Genomic DNA, 26,191 nt, shown 5'->3' with positions numbered 1-26,191 from the left:
GGAAAGGAAAGGAAAGGAAAAAGGAAAGGAAAGGAAAGGAAAGGAAAGGAAAGGAAAGGAAAGGAAAGGAAAGGAAAGGAAAGGAAAGGAAAGGAAAAAAGAAAGGAAAAAGGAAAGGAAAGGAGGAAGGAAGGAAGGAAGGAAGGAAGGAAGGAAGGAAGGAAGAAAGGAAGGAAGGAAGGAAGAAAGACAGACAGAAAGTCATCATGTAGACCAGGCTAGCTTCCAATTCAAGTCAATTTTCCTGCCTCAGTCTTCCAAATGCTGGCATTACAGGTGTGAAACATATGTGCCTAGTAATGTATTTTAAATTTAAAAACATAAGTCAAGGCCTGGGGATATAGTTCAATGGGAGAGCACTTTCTGAGTTCAACCCGCAGTACTTTGAAAATAAAATAATCAATAATGAAAAGAGACAGAAATAGATACACTAAACTATAACATGTGGAGGACCTATACCTGGAACCTGTAGGTGTGATTTAGCGGAGGGAAGTTTGGTCATTTGTGAAATATGGATATTAGAAGCCCAGATCACTTTATCATGCACTCCCTCTTTGCTTTCCAGTCACCACAAAGTAAAGTTTTCCCTGCCAAGTGATCTCTGCCTGAATAGAACACCTTACTACAGACCAAAGGCAACAAGGCTTCTGAAATCAAGAGCCAAACAAAATCTTCCAAACAAAATGTATTCCTTTCCATCTCTGCTCCTATCCAGGGACTGCCCCACCTGGGGATCCATCCTGTCTGCAAACAACAGACACTGTTGCTATTGGCAAGAGGCGCTTGCTAACACAGGAACCTAGTGTGACAGTTCCTTGGGAGGTTCTGCCAGCAACTGACCAATGCAGATGTGGATGCTTGGAGCCAACCATCAGACTGAGCTTGGGGATCCCAGTCAGGAGGAGCTGAGGGGGATTGCAACCCCATAGGAAGAACAATGTCGGCTGGCCAGACTACCCAGTTCTCCCAAGGACTAGACCACTACGGACAGGGATGGATCCATGGCTCCAGACACATATGTATCAGAGGATGGCTTTGCCTGACATCAATGAGAGGGGAAGCCCTTGGTCCTGTGGAGGTTTGATGCCCCAGAGAAGGGGGATGCTGTAGCAGTAGGGCTGATGGGTAGGTGGGGGAGCACCCTCATAGAGACAAGGGGAAGGGGGAGAGAGCTGTGGGATGGGGGTTTGTGAAGAAGTAACTGGGAAGTGGAAGATCATTTGAGATGTAAACAAATGGAATGATTAATTAAAAAAGAGAAAGAAAGAAAAAGAAAAAATTTGTTCCTTTCTCAGTAAATGATAAACCAAGCAGCTAGAAACATAACCAAGGTTAAGTAGACTTAATATCATCAGCCAATGCCTTGATTGGCATTTTTACACTAGCCAATAGAATATTTGTACAGATGAGCATATGCACATGAACAGACTATAAGTTAAGACATAAAAAGGAAAAATATTTATAAACCCATAAAGGTTTCAACTGAATGTGATAGTGTGCAACCTTAATGTAAGCACTAGAGAAACTGAGGCAGGAAAATCATGAGTTTGAGGGCCCTGGCTATATAGAAAGTTTCAGGCCAGATAACACAGGTAATCCTAGCATTCAAAAGGCAGAGACTACAAATTTCTGGGGCCAGCCTGTAATACATAGTGAGTTTTAAGTGAGCACTGAGACACTGACTCAATGAACAAGGTGAAGAATGACTGAGTAAGATTTAAAATGTCAGCCTTGGGCCTCTACACACTTAATGCATATACCCACATAAATATATATACAAACATTCATATAGATTCCTATCATGCACAGACACATGGAAAAGAAGATGATGAAGAAAGGATTCAAATCAGTGATTTCAGCCATCATATTAAAAAGCTAGGGAAAAAGGGGGGGGATGAATTATTTCACAGTTATGGGACACGATGATTTATGCCTACAATCCCAGCTCTTACTCAGGAAGTGAAAGCAGAATGATCAGGAGTTCAAAACCAGTCATGGCTACATGGCAGTTTGAGGCAAGCCTGAACTATAAGATGTTATCTTAAAACAAACAAACAAATGCCTAAGATTTAAAAGATATTCCACAAAAGAAGATATATGACTGACAACTTATGTACATGAAAAGATGCCCAGTATCACTAATACTACAAACCATGCTAAAATTTAACAGACTGGTGACAATATTTACAATAGACTGGGAGCGGAGGGTCTCATACACTACTGATGGGAATATCTAACACTGATAGTTTCTTGATACCTGCCATACGATCTAGTCATTCCACTCCTACGTGTTTTCCTAAGACACAGACTATGCATGTGACTCATATTTAAATGGTCACTTCAGCTTTATTTGTAATAGAAACTTATGTAACTCAAATGTCTAACAAGAAGTAAATGGACAAAACAATTGAAGTATATCTCTTCATTGTATTAATACTCAGTAATAAAAAGATGAGCTATTCATACATGTAAAATATGAATCTCAAAATAATTATGTTAAATGCAAGAGACTAAATTTTAAAGAGTACATATCATATAAATCTATTTAAATAAAATGCTAGCAAGTGTGAACTGAACTGGTCAGAAGGTAGTTCAGTAGTTATTGAGGGGGAGGGGAGATGACAGAAGATATGAGGTAATGAATACAGACTGCCTTTACTGTGCAGTGGCTTCACAATTGTATGCATATGGTAAAACAGAGACTACAATAAACTATAAATGTTTGTAATTTATATCAATATCATCTCATTAGCTCCCATGAAAAGCTGCTGAAATCAAGTTATGGCAGCAGGGGCACAGATTTCTATAAGCGCGCAGGCAGAAGAAGGAGGGTCAGAGAGGGTGTGATTTCCCAAGTAAGACCTTCCTTCTTCCAGTATATTTAAAACAAGACATAAAGTGACTCTGTTAAATATTACGTCACAACACAGGTGACAATTTTGATTCAGTCATCAAGAAGAAAACTTACCTAGGGTCTTTGCGACTAGCTCCATGCAGGTAACAAGCTTGGCACACGTGAGGGCCTGAATTTGAGCTCTAGCATGGGAGTGGGCTGAGGGGGTGGGGCGGGGGACAGTGGTGTGGAGGGGGAGTGAGTGCGTGCATCAGGTGCCACAGACTTGTAACCCCAGCACTTGGGAGACAGAGAGCCAGGAGGATCAACTAGCCTTGGTTACTTGAGGTGCTGCCCCAAGAGAGGGAAAGAGGAAGGGAATAAACAAATTTTCTTTTTCTTTCAAAAATGTAGCTACAACTAATAGAAAGGGGAGAGGGAGGAGGAGGAGAAGGCGGGGTCCAGGGTAAAGTGCAAATGGCCTGGGAAGGCCCAGCTTTTTTTTTTTTTTTAAATTTATTTTTTTATTAGGTATTTTCCTCGTTTACATTTTCAATGCTATCCCAAAAGTCCCCCATATCCACCCAAGGCCCAGCTTTATAACCAACTTCAGACAGAATTGAGAGCAGAGCTGTGAGGAGCCATGATCTTACTCTGTGCTATCTTAAGTAACTACACATAGTTAGTGACAGGATTATATTACATTGTTCCACTCAATCTCCTTGCCTTGTTTTCCACATCTGAAAACAGAGATAACTCAAAACCACAGTAACAATACATATAAAGTTATCATGAGAAATGAATGAACATAAAGAAAACACTTAGAACAGCGCTTAGCATGTGTGATGTACTATACATGTGTCAGAGTCGGTTCTGACTTGCTGCTGACTTTATTATTAAAACCCAGAGCTGGTTAATGAAGACTTTTCTGCTAAGATCTAAATAACACAGGAAAAGTGGGGGGAGAGAAAGAAGGAGAGAGAAAGACAGAGAGACAGAGACAGACAGACAGAGACACAGAGACAGAGAGAAAAAACAAACACTGATTTCCAATATTAGTCCGAGAATGTTAACAACAACACTAATCACACAAAAAGGCGTGACATTCATTAGTCTGCCAATGTTCTGAACATAAATGACTAAAGCTGATATCTACACCAGTTAGCTATGTTCAGGCCAGCCAGTTTGAATTAATGCCAGAATACCACACGCCTTTCATAGCTCTGGAAACTCACTCTAGAGAGAATAGGAGCCTCCCCTAAATAATGAGGCACATCATTGGGCCCAGAAGAGTCTTACTTTTAGACTAGCAAACCTCCGGTCACCCAGTCCTGAAAAGGTTCACGCCTAGGACTCCATGGCAGTGAGGTTGGATGTTTTACTGCTAAGGGCAAACGAGTCTCAGCCCCTTCTTAAAAACATACTCCATTGTCTTCCATGTTCCTGTAATTTGAAATACACTGGAAGTGTTCCAAATAGTTGCTAAGTTCAAAAATAAAGTTCTGATCAGAAAATGCCCTGGGCTGTTCGCTCACACTAGGATTCAGTCCTCCATCGCTGCCTTCCCTCCGTTACTCTCCTTTCTCAGTCATGTTTGTTTGAGCTTGTAGGAAGGCCACGAACGTGCTCCTCACCTCTTACATTCTAAGTTCATACTTATAAAATCTACTCTTAAAAAACTAAGCACCTTATCACTATGCTGTTAGAAAAGAAAAATAATTAAACAGACTGCTAGAAGATTTTTCCCTGGCAATTCTAATATAACGTCAATATTAAAGTTCATGTCATTGCTTCATCTCTCTTCAGTAGACAGCCTGCATTGCTGTAAAGATACATTTAACTGCGGGAGGGTATGTGTGTGTGTGTGTGTATATGTGTGTGTGTGTGTGTGTGTGTGTGTGTGTGTGTATATGTGTGTGTGTGTGTGTGTGTGTGTATGTGTGTGTATATGTGTGTGTGTATGTGTATGTGTGTGTATATGTGTGTGTGTGGTGTGTGCTTTCTCCGACATGCTCCTTTACCTGCTCCTAAACTGATGAGACACTTAAGTGGCAGCAGCTGCTCCATTTCCTGCTGCGAATCTACTGAATCTAATGCTCTCTACCTACATATGCATGTTTCCTCTCTGATTTAAATTCTATAGTTGCAGGTAAGACTCTGAATAAAAATAGAAACAGCCTCATGTCTGCCATCAGCTGACAAGGAAGTGCACTGATCGACAAGGATCAGAAGATCTACATCTAGTCCTGGCTCTCCTAAATGCATGACAATGAACACATAATTTTATAAGCCAAGTCCTAAGTTTCCTCATCTAAAAACAAGGAAAATTAGAAACAGTGGCAGGTGCCTATAATCCCAGCTGCTTACAAGGCTAAGATCCAAGAGTCTGAAGCCAACATGGGCAAAATAAGGAGACACTCAAAATTCTGAAGTCCTGGATAACTCAAGTTTAACCTTTCTTAACACCTTATACTGGTCAGGGTTTTTTTTGGTTTTTTGTTTTTGTTTGTTTGGTTTTGGGGTTTGTTTTTTTTGGGTTTTTGGTTTGGGGTTTATTTGTTTGTTTGTTTTTGTTTTGTTTTTTGGTCAACTTGATACAGCTAGAATTGTCTTAGGAGAGGGAACCTCAATTGAGAAAACTGTCTCCATAACGTCAGCCTGTGGTGAGCTTCTGGATCGTTTTTAAATTAGTGATTGATGTGGGAGGGCACAGGCCACCGGAGTGATGCCCCCAAGGCAGGAGGTCCTGAATGGTCCATGAAAGCAAACTGAACAAGCCATGAAGGGCAAGCCAGTAAGCAGCATTCCTTTACAGTCTCTGCTTCAGGTCCTGCCTTGGCTTCTCCTAATGATGGACTAGACGCCAAATTAACCCTTTCCTCCCCAAGTTGATTTTGGTCACAACAAAGGAAGGTAAACTAGGACACATCTCCTCTATAAGACCTTGGGAAAATGCTGTTTCCAATATCTGTCTGTCTGTCTGTCTGTCTGTCTACCTAGCTACTTACCTGTCTTAGAGACTGGGTTTCACAAACCCTAGACTGCCCTTGAACTTAGTGAGGATGATCTTAAACTTCTGGTCCTCCTGCCTCCGCTTCCCAAGAGCTGGGATCACACATGTGCACCATAGCTGGTTTCCCAGTGTCGGAAATCAAATTCAGGGCTTTGTTCATGAGACGCAAACCACTTAGCAACTGAACTATAAGCTTCCAATCCTATTGAGATCTAAGGAAGCTCTAGCCATAGAGATAAAAGAGGAAGCTAAAGATCTATCACTTTCTTTCCTATCAAGTGTCATAAACTAAACCTGGTGTTTTACTCAGAATTCTGAATAAAATGTTCCGGTGGAGGGAAACAAGTTTGTAGGATGTAGGAGCTTTATTACTTGAAGGGTCTAAAATTTTCACTGATAAATTCAACATGAGTCAGTAATGAGACCACTGAGGGCACTAGCACTTAATCAGGAAGTGATAGTATATATGCCCAGGGCCCAGAGCCCAGAAGTTGGCAACACAGTTCAGCTCTATGTAAATCAAACCACATTTAGGACTCTGAGCCCAGCTCAAGGAGCTAAGAAAAATATTATAAAAATGTTTACAAAAAGGACATCTAAATCAGAAAGAGCCTGAGATATTTTTATTCAAAGATGAAGGAATATGTAACTTGGCAGAGAGGAGTGGTGAAGGCAAAAGATTCAGGACCTGATGCCACTCAACCTGTGGATCACTGGGACTCAGAAGAGGTGGACTAGGCAGAGAGTACAGAACAGACTGCCTCAAGAGAACAGCAAGCTCCTTATCCGTGGGGAGGACATGGCAAGCTGGTAGATTTCTATGGAGGATAGTGTGAGGACAGAAGTCGACAGGCTGGAATTCAAGACATCCTAATGAACAACTTCAAATCCCTTTCCCAGCATAATGACTGTAATTTGGTCTTATTCCATGACTCTATAGAATGATTTCAGTAACTTATTTCTTGTTAAGCATTTTTTGTTGTTCATGTCCTTCTAAGGCCAGTATCTATTCATCCTCTCTCTTCTCTAGACCTCTAACAACCACAACCAACAAAGCTGCCTGTTACCTTCTGATGACTTCCACGCCTTCCACAGGTCCTCCACGCTGATAAGCTTATCCTCACCATGGAAGGTGCTGTGTTTCACTGTTGGGTCATGGTAATTGAGGTCTTCCCTTAGGAACTGTAAGAGAAAAGCACACAAGTCACAGGAGATACTTGTGAACCAGCCCACCAAGATCTCCACAAGTCACTTGTCTCCAGCTATATATAACACATTTCCAATGGACTACTTATAAACCCCACTCGTGTATCTTTCTACGTGAATGCCTCAGTTGCTGGTAAAAACAATTTTTCACTTAGTTACATGTTTCATATAAAAAAGACAAATATGTTTGAATTCTTCCCTCACTATTATTATTATTATTATTTATTGAAAGAGTGACAGTGGACTCAACAAGCCACAAGGGAAACAAAGAAGAGTTAATGTTTAAAAGAAATGTGCAGTATGTCTGTGCATGCCTGTGCACACATGCAAATGTCACAGGCAACATTCACCTTACCCTTTGAGACAGGGTCTCACTGAACCTGGAAAATATTAATCTGGCTAAGCTGACTGGCCAGCAAGCCCCCAAAATTCACCTGTCCACCCACCACAGCCCTGAAGTTACAGATAGGTGCTGCGGTGCTCAACTTTTTATATGGATGCTGGGGATTAACACTCAGGTCCTCACAACTATGTGACAGGCACTGTACCAATTGATCTAGGTTCCCAGTAGCTCCAACTCTTTAGTTTGTCTGGTTGGTGTTTTTGTTTGGTTGTTTAATATAGTCAAAGTCTCACATAGCCCAGACAAACCTGGAACATCGTATGTACCTGAGGATGACTCTGGACTCTTTTTTGTGGAGAGGGGGGTAAAAATAGGAAGAGGAAAGAGTGAAAGAAAGGAAGAAGAAAGAAAGGAAGAAAGAAAGAAGAAAAGGAGAATCAGAACTGATGAAGTTTTATGTAAACTGTTCTATTTCAAATGTAATTTAAATTTATCTCTGTGTGTACTTGAGTACATGAGAAGCAGAGACGTCAGATCCGCTTGGAGCTGGGATTAACAACTCAGAAGACCACTAGAAGAGCAATGTATCCCTTTAACTACCATCTTTCCAGCCCTGAAATGTGGAGGGAATGAATGTTCTACTTGAAACTGAGGATAATATCAATTGCCAATAACAGCGTGGAAAAGGAACCTGCAGGCCCAAGAGTTGGTGCTTAAGGAGCTAATGAAGGGCTCAAGCCTTGTCCTCTTTGCTCCACTCCTGGGTTCACACACAGGCACAACAAGATGGCCGGGCCAAACAGCAGTTGCCCCTCCCCAAGTGCATGTGCTGTCCGCCCTGCCGCTGCCCCTGGCACTCACATTCTGTGCAGTATTTATACAGCTCACACTGCTCAGGCACGAGACCCTCAGCCCCACAGAGGCACAGAATTTAATGGTTCCTGGTATTCACAAAAGTATTTCTAAACTTTAAAGCATAACTCAAAAGTAGGTAAGTGGGCTAGAGAAATGGCTCAGCGGTTAAGAGCACTGGCTGCTCTTCCAGAGATCCTGAGTTCAATTCCCAGAAACCACATGGTGGCTCACAACCATCTGTAGTGAGACTCGATGCCCTCTTCTGGTGTGTACTCATATACATAAAATAAATACACAAATCTTAAAAATAAAAAAGTAGGTAAGTACAGAAACATCTTGAGCAAAGATGACCTTTTATGCTCCACAGCTCTAGTGTGTATCCCTAGAGTTGTTATGTATCTATCTTCCCTTCAAAACCATATGCTCCATGGCACAAGATTCCAGTTTTCCAGTTATAAACAAAATATACAAGAAATTTTTCTTTAGCAAGGTGTAGAAACGCACATCAGTAAGCCCAGGACTTGGGAAGCAGAAGCAGGAGAAACAGCTATTCAAGGTTAGCCTTGACAACAGTAAGGCTGAGGTCATCCTGCACTACATGCGAGTCTGCCTTTTTAAACAAATAATAATAACAATAATTTTTCTTACCTATTCTTTCTTCTTTTTGTTTTTTTCAAAACAAGAGTCTCATTATATACCCCCAGCTAGCCTAGAGCTGGAACTCAATATGTAGACTAGACTGTTCTCAAACTTACAGCAGTCCTCCTGCCTCAGGAGGACTTATATGGTAGGATTATAAACATAAAGTACAATACTGAGATAAGAATGTTACATTAGCTGGAAAGATGGCCCAGCAGTTAAGAGCACTGGCTGCTCTTTCAGAGGACCCAGATTCTATTCCCAGCATCTAGATGGACGCTCACAGCTGCCTGTAACTCCAGGTGCAGGAGATCTGATGCACTCACACAGACATACATGCAGGTGAAACACCAATACACAAAATAAAATTTAAAAAGAATGCTATATTAAACTAGAACTCCAATTTCTACTATATTTTAGATAAGCATGAACCTTATTTTACTCTTAATATTGTCCTATAGCCAACAAATAACTAAAGTCTTAAGTAGAAAAATATTTAAAAGCAATAAATAGCAACAACAAAAAATCAGATTGCTCTTTGGCTCCCCAAACAAGGATTTACTGTTTCAAGCTCAGAACGAGGAGCTCCTCTCTCAAGAAGGTCCAAGGAGGTGCCCTAAAAGTTTTGTCTTACCATGGGGAATGTAGCATTGGCTGGAACAGCAGCTCAGTAGCTCGCCTAAGTGCCAAAGCACCAGCTGTTACTAGGTATATTTAGCTCTATGAGCTCAGAAAAGTGATCTTCCATGAGGTAGCACAAAGACAATCCCAAGCAGTAGTGGAGTCCTGTGGGTGGTAGCAGAGAAGGAAAAGCCAGCTCTAGATTCCCTCAGCATCGTCCCCGCTAGCCTCCACAGAGGACAGAACTCAGTGACTTCAAGCAAGAAGACTGGTACATCTTCAGGTGCAGGGACCTTGGTACCACTGCCTCCTTCCTCCACTATCCAACCTTGATCCTCACTACATCTTTTATGCCTTCCAAACCAAACAGCACATCTAAAGTCTCCTCCTCCCAAATATTAAAAACCCATGTTTCTCAGCTCGTCTTTGTATCTTAAAACATCTAGCATTGACTAGCTTTTTTGTTTGTGTTATTTGTATTGAGGCTAGCCTTGAACTCCTGATCTTCTTGCTTCCACCTCCCAAGTGTTGAGGTTACAGGCATTCACCACCATGCCTAGTTTGTTGTTTGTTTGTTTGTCTGTTTGTTTGTTTTTCAATGCAGGGATTTCCTATGTAGTGAAGGCTAACCACAAACATGTGACCCAGCTGTTTCAGCATCCTCAGTACTAGAATTACAAAAGTGTAATTACCACATGTAAGAACTGACATTTTGGCTGCCATAGCTCCAGGTGCTGTCTATACTGAGTACTAGGACACATGTTTCTGAGATGAAATAACTGTCCTGAGTAGCATTCACCAGCTACTGCTAAAAGGTTAGGAGAGAAGAGTCATTTCTCACTCATCTCCATGCATTCAGGTCTTCTGCCAGTTTAAACAATGGAATGAAGTGCGGTACAGTGGAGACAAATGTAATGTCAGCACTTGAGATATCAGGATCAGGAGTTCGAGGTCATCCCAGGCTATGTAAAAGACTGTCTCAAAACCAAACCAAACCACTAGAATGACCTATATGAAATTCAAGTCTAACTTGACCAACTCCTCTTTTTAAAATTCCATGGCTTCTAATAACCTACAAGGCAAAGCCCTAGTTTCATATCCTCATAGCCACACATTGAGGCCTTTGAAAATGTGGCCTATACCCTTGTTTTCAAGTGACATTCCTTCATATGCTCCCTCCTGGCCAGACCAGAGGTCAGGATGCTATCTATATAAGCAAAATGCAGTTTACAGTCTTTTTATTTACATATTTCTTTTTCATTTGAGGTTAGATTGTGTTTTTTTTAATTTTTAATATTTTTATTACATATTTTCCTCAATTACATTTCCAATGCTATCCCAAAAGTCCCCCATAGCACCCCCCACTTCCCTACCCACCCATTCCCATTCTTTTGGCCCTGGCATTCCCCTATATTGGGGCATATAAAGTTTGCAAGTCCAATGGGCCTCTCTTTCCATTGATGGCCGACTAGGTCATCTTTCGATACATATGCAGCTAGAGACAAGAGCTCCGGGGTTCTGGTTAGTACATCATGTTGTTCCAACAATAGGGTTGCAGATCCCTTTAGCTCCTTGGGTACTTTCTCTAGCTTCTCCATTGGGAGCCCTGTGATACATCCAATAGCTGTCTGTGAACATCCACTCCTGTGTTTGCTAGGCCCCGGCATNGTCTCACAAGAGACAGCTATATTTGGGTCCTTTCAGCAAAATCTTGCTAGTGTATGCAATGGTGTCAGCGTTTAGAAGCTGCTTATGGGATGGATCCCTGGATACGGCAGTCTCTAAATGGTCCATCCTTTCATCGCAGCTATGAACTTTGTCTCTGTAACTCCTTCCCTGGGTGTTTTGTTCCCAATTCTAAGAAGGGGCACAGTGTCCACACTTTGGTCTTCATTCTTCTTGAGTTTCATGCGTTTAGCAAATTGTATCTTATATCTTGGGTATCCTAAGTTTTGGGCTAATATCCACTTATCAGTGAATACATATTGTGTGAGTTCTTTTGTGATTGTGTTACTTCACTCAAGATGATGCCCTCCAGGTCCATCCATTTGGCTAGGAATTTCATAAATTCATTCTTTTTAATAGCTGAGTAGTACTCCATTGTGTAAATGTACCATAATTTCTGTATCCATTCCTCTGTTGAGGGACATCTGGGTTCTTTCCAGCTTCTGGCTATTATAAATAGGGCTGCTATGAACATAGTGGAGCATGTGTCCTTTTTACCGGTTGGGACATCTTCTGGATATATGCCCAGGAGAGGTATTGCAGGATCCTCCGGTAGTACTATGTCCAATTTTCTGAGGAACCGGCAGACTGATTTCCAGAGTGGTTGTACAAGCTTGCAATCCCACCAACAATGGAGGAGTGTTCCTCTTTCTCCACATCCTCGCCAGCATCTGCTGTCACCTGAATTTTTGATCTTAGCCATTCTGACTGGTGTGAGGTGGAATCTCAGGGTTGTTTTGATTTGCATTTCCCTGATGATTAAGGATGTTGAACATTTTTTCAGGTGCTTCTCTGCCATTCGGTATTCCTCAGGTGAGAATTCTTTGTTCAGTTCTGACCCCATTTTTTAATGGGGTTATTTGACTTTCTGGAGTCCACCTTCTTGAGTTCTTTATATATATTGGATATTAGTCCCTTATCTGATTTAGGATAGGTGAAGATCCTTTCCCAATCTGTTGGTGGTTTTAGTATGTATCCTAGACTGGTCTCAACTGTATTATATAGCCAAACACAATCTTGAATTTCTGATCCTTCTGATTCCACCTCCAGAGTGCCAGGATTACCAGCATTTACCACCACCATGTCCAGTATATGTGGTTCTGGGGATCAAATCCAGGGCTTTGTGCATGCTTAAGCAAGCTTGCCATTAATGGTTGAGCCACATTCCCAGCCCCAATATGTAAAACTTTACCTGAATACAGCCCCACTAATTGACATATTATCTATAGCTTATTTTATACCATAAAAGTAGAACTGAAATCAGATTAGTGGGTCATAACTTTAATCTCAGAACCCAGGAGGCAGAGGCAGGTAGATCTATGAGTTCAAGACCAGACTGGTCTACTTAGCAAGTTTCAGAACAGCTAGGACTACATAGTGAGACGCTATCTCAAAAAAAAAGAAAACAAACAAACAAAAACCCTGAGTGGTTGCTACAACAACAACAACAAAAAAAACCTAAAAAATTAATCTCTGGTTATTTCCAGAGAAAGTTGCTAACCCCTCTCTAGAAATATCCAGCCATTTCTAGTTCTTAAGCAAAGCGTGCACTTTTATAGCTCCAAGCCTTTCCACAACATGGTCCACAGGAAATGTTTTATGCCTATTAAAACTTTATGCTGCCGGGCGGTGATGGCACTCGCCTTTAATCCCAGCACTTGGGAGGCAGAGGCAGGCGGATTTTTGAGTTCGAGGCCAAGCCTGGTCTACAGAGTGAGTTCCAGGATAGCCAGGGCTATACAGAGAAACCCTGACTCAAAAAACAACAACAACAAAAAAACCCAACCAAACAAAAAAACCCAAAAAACTGTATGCCTGTTACAGTCACTGCCTCTGTGTAGTTTTCCACGCTTCTAGGTAAGTTAATTGAATGCCCTTATTTATTGTTCCCTTAGTTTTCAAGGTACATATTTATGACAGTACTCCTACTTCACTGTAATTATTATTTAATTAGCCCCTTCCTACTTTCCCTAAGCAACTCAAAAATAGAGACTATGTTTATCTCTTTATTCACTTACAGTGCAAACTCCCTAGAATACCTAATTGAATAACTAATTTAGCTCCCTAGACCCATCTCCAAGTAAAGGCCCTGGCATAGAGCAGAGTATCCAGTTATTAGGTAGCTGAAAATTGTCTCTTATTTGAGTTTACCCTACAACACACAGAATTCTGGACACATGTCTCAACTGTTAAGAGGGTTAAACTGGCCGGGCTTGGTGGCATATGCCCTTAATCCCAGCACTTGGAAGGCAGAGGAAGGAGGATTTCTGAGGCCAGCCTGGTCTACAGAGTGAGTTCCAGGACAGCCAGGGCTACACAGAGAAATCCTGTCTCGATAAACAAAACAAAACAAAACAAATCAGGGTTAAACTGGAGAGAATTCAAGTTAGACCTTGCTCCTAAAGCTATTTGCTTCAGTTTAAATTGTGGGTTTATCACTTACTTTCAATGCATCATGTGCATCATCTATAAATAGAGGTAACAATAAAGCCCTCATACATATACCACTTACTTATAAATGAGTCAATTAATGGTAACAACTTAGAATAGTACCTGAAACAAAGTGTGTGCATGGGGAAGAGAGGGAGAGGGTTCTTTTAAGGATAATATAACTAAGTGTATGTACAATCCTGGGAACCAATATTATAATGATGCAGATCACTCAGATCTAAGAGAGTCCTATAGAGCATGTAGAAGAGAGATGTATTCCTCAGTGCCTGCTAACAAAAGCCAATATGCTAGAATATCCAAAATGGAGAAAATTAAGGCAACAGTCCCCTAACTTCAAAGGTTTTTTCTGTTCTGGCCCTAGGATTCTTTGCAATCCCTAACTCCACCTTAAATTGAAATTAGCCTTTTACAAAACCTTCTATGGTCTAAACCCTACCTGACTTTATTGGAGCATCAACTGCTTCTTTCTCATATTCCCGATGGTAATAAATTCCTAATCTCTAAAAGTACCAGCCTTTTCACCCGTCCAATGAGTTGTACATGCTACTCTCTCATCTAAAACACTCCCCTTCTTCTCCTGACCATACATAGGCACCTATTTAGATCCAGGTCACTTATCAGTGATCCTGAACATGGAAATTAGGTCATCTTCCTCCTCTCTCTCCCCTCCTCCCCCTCCTCCTCCTCCTCTCCTGTGACTTACATTGTTCACTTAAAACAATACAGAATCCTCAACTGTTTCCCAGCTCTCTGCCACGAGGAAGCTTCTTCCAGAGCAGCAACATCTTTTCCTTTTCCCTTTATGTCCAGCACCAGCACAAGCGAAAGCAGAGAATGTGTGGCTGATGAAGGGTGGTCTTACGGAGTCATCCTTGATGCTGCACCATAATATTAGATACATGACACTGGTCAGACCCTAAGGCAACATCTAAGGTTGAAGCTTTCCATGCATCAGAACAGAACAGCAAAGACTGGGTTACTCTAACATCTCCAGTCTTGCAAACTATTAGGACCAAAGTATCCAAAAACAGTCAAGGACTGCCAGTTGGTGACCTTTGTTTTATGATAGAAGGACAGAAATAGATCACTAATTAGAAAGAATTTCCTCAGAGAGAAAAGAACATCTTCTTAATTGGGGTCAATGATGCCATATCTACACAGAATGAATACACAGCACTGGACAGAATGCAGCAGGGAGGATGATATCTGCAGTCTATGCCATACCACCATGAACACCCAATCTCCAAGCTAAACTGGGTCAGTCAGGCTAATGCCTAGATGGAAGAAAGGATATTTATAAAAACTGATGGGATAGAGGCACTTATAGCTTGACACCGTGAGAAGCTACATGGATGAAGTCTCCAGTAAAACTGAGGAGATTCTTCAAGAACCCACAGGCCACTCAAGCCAGGAGAGCAGTTAGGCTAATTGCAGGTTCTCACCTCCCTCAGAGGAACAAGTTCATAGCACTGATATAGTCACATTAAAAAATAAAATAAAATAAAGGAGAGCTCTCATACTAGAAACTTAATAGCACACCTGAAAGCTCTAGAACAAAAATAAAAGTCACACCCAAAAGTAGACAGCAAGAAATAGTCAAGCTGAGATCAATAAAGTAGAAACAAACAAAAAATACAAAGCATCAGTGAAACCAAGAATTGGTTCTTTGAGAAAATCAGTAAGGATGACAAATTTTTATCCAAATTAACTAAAAGACAAAGAAGAATATTAAAATTAACTAAAATCAGAAAGGGGGGTTTAACAACAGACATTGAGGAAACTCAGAGAATAATAAGGACATGCTTTAAAAACCTGTACTTTGCCAGGCAGTGGTGGCGCACACCTTTAATCCCTGCACTTGGGAGGCAGAGGCAGGCAGATTTCTGAGTTCAATGCCAGCCTGGTCTACAGGTACTTTACCAAGTTGGAAAATCTAAAAGAAATGGATAATTTCCTGGATACATTCCTCTTCCAAAGTTAAATCAAGACCAGATAAGCAATTAAAGCAGATGTATAACCCCTATGAAATGGGAGCAGTCACTAAAAGTCTCTCAAAAAAAAAAAAAAAAAAAGCCAGGGCCAGATGGTTTTACTACAGAATTCTACTAGATTTTCAAAGAAGAGCTAATACCAATACTCCCCAAATTACTCCACAAAAGAGAAACAGAAGAGGCACTGCCAAATTCATTTTATGAGACCATAGTTACCTTGATATTTAAACCACATGAAGACCCAACAAAGAAAGAGAATTACAGACCAATTTCCCTTATGAACATAGGTATAAAAATTCTCAATGAAATACTTGCAGGGAAATAGTGGGGGCAGTGCCATGGAGAGAGAGTTCCCCGGAACTGCTGTAGCCCACAGTTCTGGGCGATTTTTGGTCTAGTCTAAGGAGGATCCCAGCTCAGCTAGAAGATTCTACTCCCAAAGCCTGGACTTGACTGACAGCATCAGATGTATCCTGTTGGAGCTGGAAAGTCACCTGGGGAAACTGTACCAGAGAAACCCCAGTGTCTACAATCTCAGCATCGATTGTTGAGATGACTGAAGAACAGAAGACCTGTAGTAGCATTGAATGTGTTTCCAGCAACTGCAATGGCTTCTTTCCAAAGCAAACAAGGATTCTTAGCACTGAAGAAGAGGAGAAAATGAAAAGAGACCAAGCTTTGGTGTCTGCTTTTAAACAGCAAAAACTGGAAAAAGAGACTCAGAAAAACTGGGACCTTTTTTATAAAAGAAACAGTACCAATTTTTTCAAGAACAGACACTGGACCACCAGAGAGTTGAGGAGCTGAGATCATGTAGGGAGTATGAAGGTCAGAAATTGACTTTGTTGGAGGCTGGCTGTGGGGTTGGGAACTGTTTATTCCCACTTTTAGAAGAAGATTTGAATCTCTTTGCCTATGCCTGTGATTTTTCTCCAAGGGCAGTTGACTATGTGAAGCAACATCCTTTGTACAATGCAGAGAAATGCAAAGTATTCCAATGTGACCTCACTAGAGATGACCTTCTTGACCACGCCCCACCAGAGTCTGTGGATGCCGTTACATTGATCTTTGTGCTCTCAGCCATGCACCCTGAGAAGCCTTGTCTTACTAAACGTGTACACGGTATTAAAACCAGGCAGAAGTGTCTTGTTCCGTGACTATGGGCTGAATGACCACGCCATGCTTAGATTTAAAGTCAGAAGCAAACTTGGAGAAAAAAATTTTATGTCAGGCAAGATGGAACCAGATTGTATTTTTTTTACTGATGAATTCCTGGCCCAGCTCTTTGTGGATGCAGGTTATGAAGAAGTGGCGAACAAGTATGTGTTTCAAGAGACAGTGAATAAAAAAGAGGGCCTGTGTGTGCCTTCCTTTAGAGCAAGTTCTGGAAGCCTCTGAAGGACCCAGAACCTACCACTGACTTTGCTTCACTTTGAAGAAAAGGATTTTAAACTGCTTTGCATTTTTTTTATATTCTGAATTTTTAAAAATCGCATGTGTTATTTTTGTACTGAAAACAAGTAAAGACTGGGGAGTTGGCTCAGCAGGTAAAGGTGTAGCTCTGCAAGCTTAGCAACCTGGGTGGATCAGCAGTCTGTGTCTAGAAAAAAGGTAGGGGAACAGGAGAGATGGCTCAGGGGTCAAGAGTGTTGGCTGCTCTTGACCTGGGTTTGGTTTCCAGCACCCACATGGCAGCTCACTTGCATTCCAGTCCCAGGGTAGCTGAGTGCCTTCTTCTGGCCTCTGCAAGTGGCGCACAGACATACATGCAGGCAAACACCCAAATTACAAAAGAAAAAATATCCAGGTTTGGCGATTTGAATTTATCCTAATACTCCTACCTCAAGATGAGAAGCAGAGACGGAAGAATCATCTGGAAGCCTCAGGAGCAGCTAAGCCTGGAGTACACAGTGTGGGAGACCTAAGAGAACTGGCTTCAGAGAGGTGGAGAGTGAGAGCCAATGAGAATTGTTTTCTGACCTCACATGGGCACAAATAAGTAAATAAAGTGAATTTGTTTGCACACTGTAGAATAGCAGAATTGTAAGTCCTGAAAGGAAAGTCTTCTGGCTTAGTTGTGTTGTATGACTCCCCTTCTCCACAAAGGGAAGCACGGGAGCTGAGCAAGAGATGCACAAACAGGTCACAGATCAAGCATCTGCTGATGATAAATGTAAGACAATTCTGTGGTGTGCATATAGACCTACCACTTATTAAAGACTAAAGCAAATATGCACACTTGAAAAAAATACTTGCAAATCAAATCCAAGAACACATCAAAAGATCATCCACGTGATTAAGTAAGGTTTATCCCAGAGATGCAGGGATCGTTCAACATACATAAATCAGTAACTGTAATCCATCACATAAACAAACTGAGGAAGAAAAATAGCATGATATTCTCATTACATTTAGAAAATGGTTTTGATAAAATCCAATACCCTTTCATGATAAAAGTCCAGGAGATATTAAGGAAACATTAGGACATACCTAAACCTAATTAATGCAGTTTACAGCAAGTTCATAGCCAACATCAAATTAAATGGAGGGAAACTCCAAACAATTACACTAATATCAGGAACAATACACACCCTTCATTCTTATTCAGTATAGTACTTGAAGTCTTAGCTAGAGTACTAAGATAGCTGAAGGAGATCAAGGGCATACAAACTGGAAAGGAAGCAGTATCTTTATTTGCAGATGATAGCACCTAAAAATTCCACCAAAAACTCCTATAGCTGATAAACTCTTTTAGCAAAAAAGCTGAATACAAAAAATTAACTCACATAATTCAGTAGCCTCCTATATACAAGTGACAAACAAACAGAAAGAAATCAGGAGGGCTGGAGAGTTGGTTCAGTGGTTAAGAGCACTGACTGTTTTCCCAGAAGTCCTGAGTTCAATTCCCAGCAAGCACATGGTGGCTCACAAACATCTGTAATGGGATCTGATGCCCTCTTCTGGTGTGTCTGAAGGCAGCTACAGTGTACTCATAATTAATTAATTAAAGAAATCAGAAAATGGCCTCAATATAAAACATTTTGGAGAAACTCTAACCAAGAAAGTGAAATATTTGTATATAAAAAAACCATTAAGACACTGAAGAAAGAAACTGAAGAAAATATTACAAGATGGGAAGATCTCCCATGCTCATGGATTAATAGAATTAATATAGTAAAAATGGCCATCCTACCAAAAGTAATCTTCAGATTCAAGGCAATATCTATCAGTATTCCAGGACAATTCCTCACAGATCTTGATAGGACAATCTTCAGCTTCATATGGAAACAGGAAACACCAAGGAGAGCTAAAACAATCCTGGAAGTATCATGACACCCAATTTCAAGTTGGACTACAGAGCTATAGCAATAAAAACCACTTGGTACTAACACAAAAAGTGACACAGTTTTTTCCAAACTGACCAACAGAATGGAATTGAAGACCCAGACATAAATGCACACACTGATAGACACCTGATTTTGATAAAGCCAGAAATGCACACTAGGAAAAACATTCCATCTTCATCTAACTGGACATCGACATGTAGAATGCAAATAGATTCATATTTATCATCTTGCACAAAACTTAACGCCATATCAATCAAAGACCTCAACATAAAACCAGATACACTGAACTTGATAGAAGAGAAAGTGGGGAAGAGCCTTGAACTCCTGGCCCAGGAGAAGACTTTCTGGGCAGAACATTGTTAGCTTTGGCACTGAGATCCACAATTAATAAGTGGAACTTTCTAATACTGAGAAGCTTCACTGTCATTCAGACAAAGTGGCAGCCAACATGACGGAAAAAGATTTTTACCAATTACACATCCAAAATATATAAAGAACTAAAGAAACTAGATATCAAGAAAACAAAGAACCCAATTAAAATACGGGGGGGAAACTCAACTGGCTGATAAACACTTGAAAAATTCAACCTCCTTAGATATCAAGGAAACACTAATCAAAATTACATTGAGATTTCATCTTACATCTATCAGAACAGTTGAGATTAACAAAACAAGTGGTAGCTCATGCTAGGAAGGATGTGAAGGGGAATCCTCATTCACTGCTCATGGATAAATTATACAGGATGAACTGTTCAGCTACAGTGGAAATAAGTGTGGTGGGTCCTTAGGAAGATAGGAACCAATCTACCTCAAGACCCATCTATACCACTCCTGGGCATATACCCAAAGGATGATTCATTCTATCACAGAGACACTTGTTCAAGCATGTTCTTGTGGCTCTACTGATAATGCCAGAAATTAGAAACAACTTACACATCCCTCAACAGAAAAATATATTTTTAAAATATGGTGCATTTACACAGTGGAGTATTACTCAAACATAAAAATGAAATTATAAAATTAGAAAGTAAAAAATGGAACTAGAAAAAAATCATTCTGAGTGAGGTCTCCCAGACTCAGAAAGACAAATATGGTATGTACTTACTTATACATTGATATTAGCTGTTAAGTCAATGATAACCAAACTACAATCCATAGAACCACAGAGACTAGGTACAGAATAAGGGATTAGGGGAGAACAGAGAACTCTCATTAGGAAAGAGAAATGGAATAAGTAGTTATAGATGGATGGATGGATGGATGGATGGATGGATGGATGGATGGATGGATATGCTGGAGCAGGAGGATCAAGTATGGAGGGGGAGGAGAGAGGACAAAGGAAGGTATATGGGAGAGACAGCTAAAATTAAGGGCTGTTTGAAGGGTAGTATAGAAACCTAATACAGCAAAGCTTCCTAAAGTATACACATATATGAAGGTGATCTAAATAAAATCACTAAATAATGGGAGGGACAGAGTTCCAACTGGACATCTCTTATCACAAAACGAAACTTCCTGCACGGGGACTGGATTACATCTAATTGAGTTTTTGGCCAAAGTGGTCCCAAGGAAATCCCCAAATCCAGTCTGTTGCAAAGACTATCTATGAATGTGGTCACCAGGTAGGCCTGTCATCTGCTGCTCAGCCCTCATACTGACAGGATGCAGCAGCACGACAGATACTGGACAGATATGGACAACTCCCAGTTCCATAACTAATAAGGTAACAGTCGATGGAGACCTGAAGCTACTGATGTCCAACTGCCAAGTACTCAACTCCTAAAGGGAGAGTATTATTTAAGGACAGTTCTAGAACCTTAGCTCAAAGGCATTGCTTGGAGGTAAATCAGGCTTCAAATCCCTCTAAGTTCAAGACTAAAGATGCCATGTAGACAGTATTAGTTATAGTAAAAGGCATCTGGAGAGATAATTATGGTTTCACTGAAGTAGTCCCCTCTTATCTACAGAGAACACATTCCATTTCCATCCCACCACTACATGCGCACACACTATGTTAAATGGTGGACAGTACCAAACTCTATGGAGTATGGATTTTTCTCATACAAATATACCAATGATATGTTAACTCCATATTAGGATGATGATATTGTGAACATAACTTTTGCAATTTGAGATATAACAACAAAATTCATTTTACATTTCATAGATAGGTTGATTTTTACTGCTTAACAACTTCAGCATACCTTTTTTTTCTTTTCTCATTAACTGAAACTTTCACCATTTCTCTTAAAACACTTTATTGTTTTTCTTTGGAATGTCCAATTTGCCAGCATTGTTCCTTGTTCCATTTCTATTAAGTAAACAAGGGTTGCTTGAACACAGCATTGCAATACCACTTGATAAACCTGACAATTCAGTGACTAACAGGTGGCTATCATATATAGCAAGGATACTCTAAACAAAGAGATGATTCACACCCAGGGTTGGTCAAAGCATTTGATTTCAATATTCTACACAGAATAGTTCATAATTTAAAATTTACAGGGGTCGGGGCATGGCTAAGTGGTAGGATACCTTCCTTCATGTACAAGGTCCTGAGTTCAATCCCCAACACCAACATATACATAGTAAAAGTTTATGAATTGCTTTTTATGGAATTTTTCATTTGATATTTTTATGTCACAGCTGAACTCAAATAGATGAAACTTGGGAAAATAAAGTCTATTTGAACATGGCAAATTATAGACCAGATAGTTTGCTAGAGAGAACTGGACAAAAAAGAACTGGAAAGAACTCCCCAGTGTAAGTGCAAATCTCAAGAAACAATCCCTTCAAAGGAGATTTAATATGACACGGTCATGTTAAGTAATTTATGCCCCAAGATACTGCTGAAAATAAGAGAGTAATAATATTACAACTGATGGAGCTTCAAAACTGTATGGAGCAGGAAAAGAGATGTCAAATACAGCTCTGCCAGAACCATTATCACTGCAAAATGACTGTGTACATGTGTAAGACTGTACTTTCTATGGAGTGAAATCAAAGAGAATGTCAAGGAAGACTATTAAAACAATCTAGCTGGTCATTAAACACGTAAGAACAAGCAAATAATAAGTCCCACAGAAGTCGGTACCTGAAGTACCTGAAGTTGCTACCTTATGTCCTTTCAAAAAGACCTGCAAGATGTACGAGTAGAAAAGCAGAACCGCGCAACAGAACTCCCTTTAAGAGTGACTACACGTCAAGTTTAATAGAAATAATACCAGAACAACCATTATAAATATGTTAAAATACTAGAGGAAATCATGTATGCTGATCACCTTCCCATTACTATGACAATTTCTTGAGAAAACCTAAGGGGAAAAGATTTATTTTGGCTCCTGGTTTCAGAGGTTTTGATCTATGGTCAACTGGATCCATTGCTTTTATGCCTTGGGTAAGGTAGAAACTGCGTGGCAGAAGGGAATGAGGAAGGAAAGCTACTCTCCATGTGGTGGTCAGGAAATAGAGCAAGAGAAGGCAGGTCTTAGGAATAAGGTATAACCTTCAAAGGCAGGCCTTTAGTGAATGCCTTCCTCTAACTGAACCTCTCCTTTCCATTTAGCTAATAATTGAAGTTAAGCCTATTGATGAAGTAAGCTCCCCTTATGATCTAACTCCTTCTCAGTAATACCACTTCCTAAAAATTAAGCCTTCTATACATGAGCCTTTTGGAATAATACTTTAGTAGATATAATTTCAAGGTTCAAGTAAAGGAACACATGAGACAATGTTGTATCAAGTAAAGGCATATACCTATAACCCCACTCCTTGGGAGGTAGAAGTGGTAGAATCAGAAGTTGTCCTTGTTCACATAGCAAATCTGAGGTGCATGTCTATGTGGACCTACATATGGAAGGCCTATGGCTATTGAGCACTGAAAGGAAATGAACAGAAACTAGGCAACACACTACTGCACTGTGTGCATGACTCTTATTTACAAAGGATCCTTTATATCCATGTGGTTTTGGTTTGTTTTTTGAGCCTCCTACCACTCATTGAAGAAATCTACTACTGATGTCCCTGAGTGGTGAATGAGCTTCTATAGACATCTCCCTACTCATGTCTCCCAAATGGGCTATGTTTTTGGCTTACTACCTTCAAGACTCATCAAATTTCCCTTTTCTCAAATGCTCTTTTACCTGGTAAGCTCCAGCTCATCTTTAAAAATTAAGTTCCAGTTTTATCTCCTCTCCAGAGCCTGCTCCTAACATACCTCAGTCAAAATAGAGCTAGCTCTATTGAGTGTTCATCATTTTGAGGACAAAATTCTAAGTTCTTCAGTATTGTGTGGTCTGCCTAAGGCCTGCCTTTCTGACCTCATCTCCCACTTTATCTACCTATTCAACGTTCAAATTAAGAGACTACTGACTCACTACTTGTCAATGACATCACACTTGGTCCTCTACCTGGTATATATATTTCTCAGCCATCTCCCCAGGATAACTGCTCCTCCTCCCTCCAGGTTTATCTGAAGCACCATCTCTTTTGAGTGGTCTTCCTTTGTCATTCTCAGATGGTTAATTTCCTTCTCTATTCCCAAAACATGTTGCATTCACCTGCTGGTATAAATAAAATTTTATTACATTTATTTACACAGTGTGTACCACAACATGCTTGTGGAGGTCAAAAAAATAACTTGTGGAAGTTTGTTCTCTCTTTCTACCATGTGGGTGCCAGGGACCAAACTCAGGTCATCAGGCTTGGCAAAATGCCTTTACTGCTGACCCATCTCACCGGCCTCTATGTCTTATCACAAAACCTGGCCTGGAGCTCACTATGTAGCTGAAAGTAGCCTTGAACTCCTGATACTGCAGTTTCAACCTTGTGAATGCTGGAATCGCGGGACTGTGCCACCGTGCCCACCAATAACATAAAATCTTCCCAGGAAGAAGACAAGTCTGCTTCACGGGCTCTCACAGGCCCTGCAGTCAGCACGAAATACTGGAGCAAAAACTAAATATCTGGAGAAGGAAAAGAAGAGGTTGAGGGGGGAAAGAGAAAACAAAACAAAAACAAACACAGAGGGTCATTAATCCTCAAATGAAGCAGAAGTATCGGAAGTCAATACTTCCTAATATTCTTGATTCACACTGAACATGACATACACATAGACAGAGACATGTGGGTAAATATACATGTTGCTTACATTATCAGCAACTTTGAGGCTTCCATTTTACCTCCAGGCTGCACATACTGTAGGCCTAACCCTTTGCCCCTAACCTTTTTTATTTTGACTCAGTTTCCTTAACTCAGAATTTGTTCTTCTTTTTGTTACAGACACTGATGTATCTAAATGCAGAAAGACATATACCATACAAGCACAAAATGATACACATACAGATAAAAAACATAAGGGTGCTAATACACATAGTCAACAGCAGGACTGTCATCAAGGAGAGACAAAGCAAACGCCACAACAGAGAAAGGAGGAGGGAAAACAACAGCCTGTTTGTTTAGTGAGAAAGAATTTCCCTGTCTGTCAAAGCAAGCCACCTTCTGGTCCTCCTGGAAGCATGACGGAGGCCATCTGGGGGAGCTGCTGCCTCAGCCTGTATCTGGCAAGTCACGGAGACAGATTGCAGAGTACGCCTACTCTCTGAAATGTGTAGCTCCATGTGTCTGCCAACTGGGACCCTTGCTTGAGTGCCAGATGAGAATGTATCTTCCTCTCTACAGCACATACTAGGTCGTCACAACAGATTCTTCTTGAAACTCCTACAGCTCTCTGAATATCAGCACTCTGTCCCTTAACCTCTACTCCTGTCAGCAGGAGGCAGAATCAAAGAATCACCACAGGTTCAAGGCCAGTTTGGCATAAAGATTATTTATTTATTTATTTATTTATTTATTTATTTATTTATTGTATATGAGTACACTATAGCTGTACAGATAGATGGTTATGAGCCTTCATGTGGTTGTTGGGAATTGAATTTTAGAACTTCTGCTCTCTCATAGCACTCACCCTGGTCGGCCCTGCTCCAGTCAACTCCCCTTGCTCAGTCCCTGCTCGCTCTGGCCCAAAGATTTATTTATATTATATTATAAATAAGTGCACTGTAGTGCACTGTAGCTGTCTACAGACACACCAGAAGAGGGCATCAGATCTCATTATGGGTGGGTGTGAGCCACCATGTGGTTGCTGGGATTTGAACTCAGGGCCTTTGAAAGAGCAGCCAGTACTCTTACCCACTGAGCCATTTCGCCAGCCCCAGTTTTGTCTACTTAGTTCCAGACCAGCCAGGGCTACATTTAGTCTCAAAACAAAAAAATACCTAGTGTTTCTGCTATAGACCATTTTTATCTTAACTAACCCTTGCCAAAGACAAAGTGTATCTAAACTAATCTTCATCTCAATTTCATAAATGAGGAAAGTGAAGTTCTAAAAGACTTGACTGTAGAAATATTGGACTCAGGCCAGACTCTAAATGTCATATTCAGACTTGATTTTTGCTTTGTTTTGTTGTTTTGAGAAAGGGTCTCAATGTGTATCCCTGCTGGCCTGGAACATGATATGTAAACTATGCTGGCCTCATAGAATTTCCCCAAGCCTTTGCCTCCAAATTACTGGTATAAAAGGTGTTAACTATTATCTTAGGGTTTTTATTGCTTTGATAAAACACCATGATCAAAGCAACTGGGGGAGGAAAGGGTTCACTTTCAGCTACAGTTTCTCATCATTCTATCACTGGGCTACAGAGCAAGACCCTGTCTCAAAAAACAAAAACCACATTGGGACTGGAGAAATGACTCAGTGGTTAAGAGCATTTGCTGCTCTGACAAAGGACTGAGCTCTGTTCTAAGCAACCACATTGGAAGCTCACAATGATTGACATTGCCAGTTCCAGTGGACCCAGTGACAATTTCTGGCACCAGGAACACAGACAGTACACATATATACATGTGAGCAAAACAGTCTTACACATAAATTAAAAATAATTGACTTTTAGAAACCCATACATGCAAATGGATGGACCTGGAGGGCATCATCCTGAGTGAGATAACCCAATCACAAAGGAACCCACACAATATGTACTCACTGAGAAGTGGATATTAGCCCAGAAACTTAGAACACCCAAGATACAAGATACAATTTGCAAAACACATGAAACTCAAGAAGAATGAAGACCAAAAAAGTGTGGACACTTTGCCCCTTCTTAGAATTGGG

At 40.6% G+C, this 26,191-nt stretch overlaps 1 protein-coding gene and 1 pseudogene across 5 annotated transcripts in view; one reads left to right on the top strand and one right to left on the bottom strand.

Moving 5' to 3' along the window:
* The window catches only part of Stim1 (stromal interaction molecule 1), a 167,165-nt gene that overhangs the window by 41,082 nt on the left and 99,892 nt on the right, over positions 1 to 26,191 (bottom strand). For all 5 annotated transcript variants that reach the window (XM_021166505.1, XM_021166502.2, XM_029479366.1 and 2 more), the window contains one exon: positions 6,914 to 7,028. In XM_021166505.1, coding sequence (XP_021022164.1) covers positions 6,914 to 7,028 — 115 coding nt within the window. The remainder of the gene's footprint in view (positions 1 to 6,913; positions 7,029 to 26,191) is intronic.
* On the top strand, positions 16,230 to 17,113 carry LOC110297330 (annotated as a pseudogene).

Source organism: Mus caroli, chromosome 7 (assembly GCF_900094665.2).
Source record: "Mus caroli chromosome 7, CAROLI_EIJ_v1.1, whole genome shotgun sequence".
NCBI lineage: Eukaryota > Metazoa > Chordata > Mammalia > Rodentia > Muridae > Mus > Mus caroli.
Note: the sequence above shows the minus strand (reverse complement) of the source record. Positions and strands in the feature narration are given on the sequence as shown.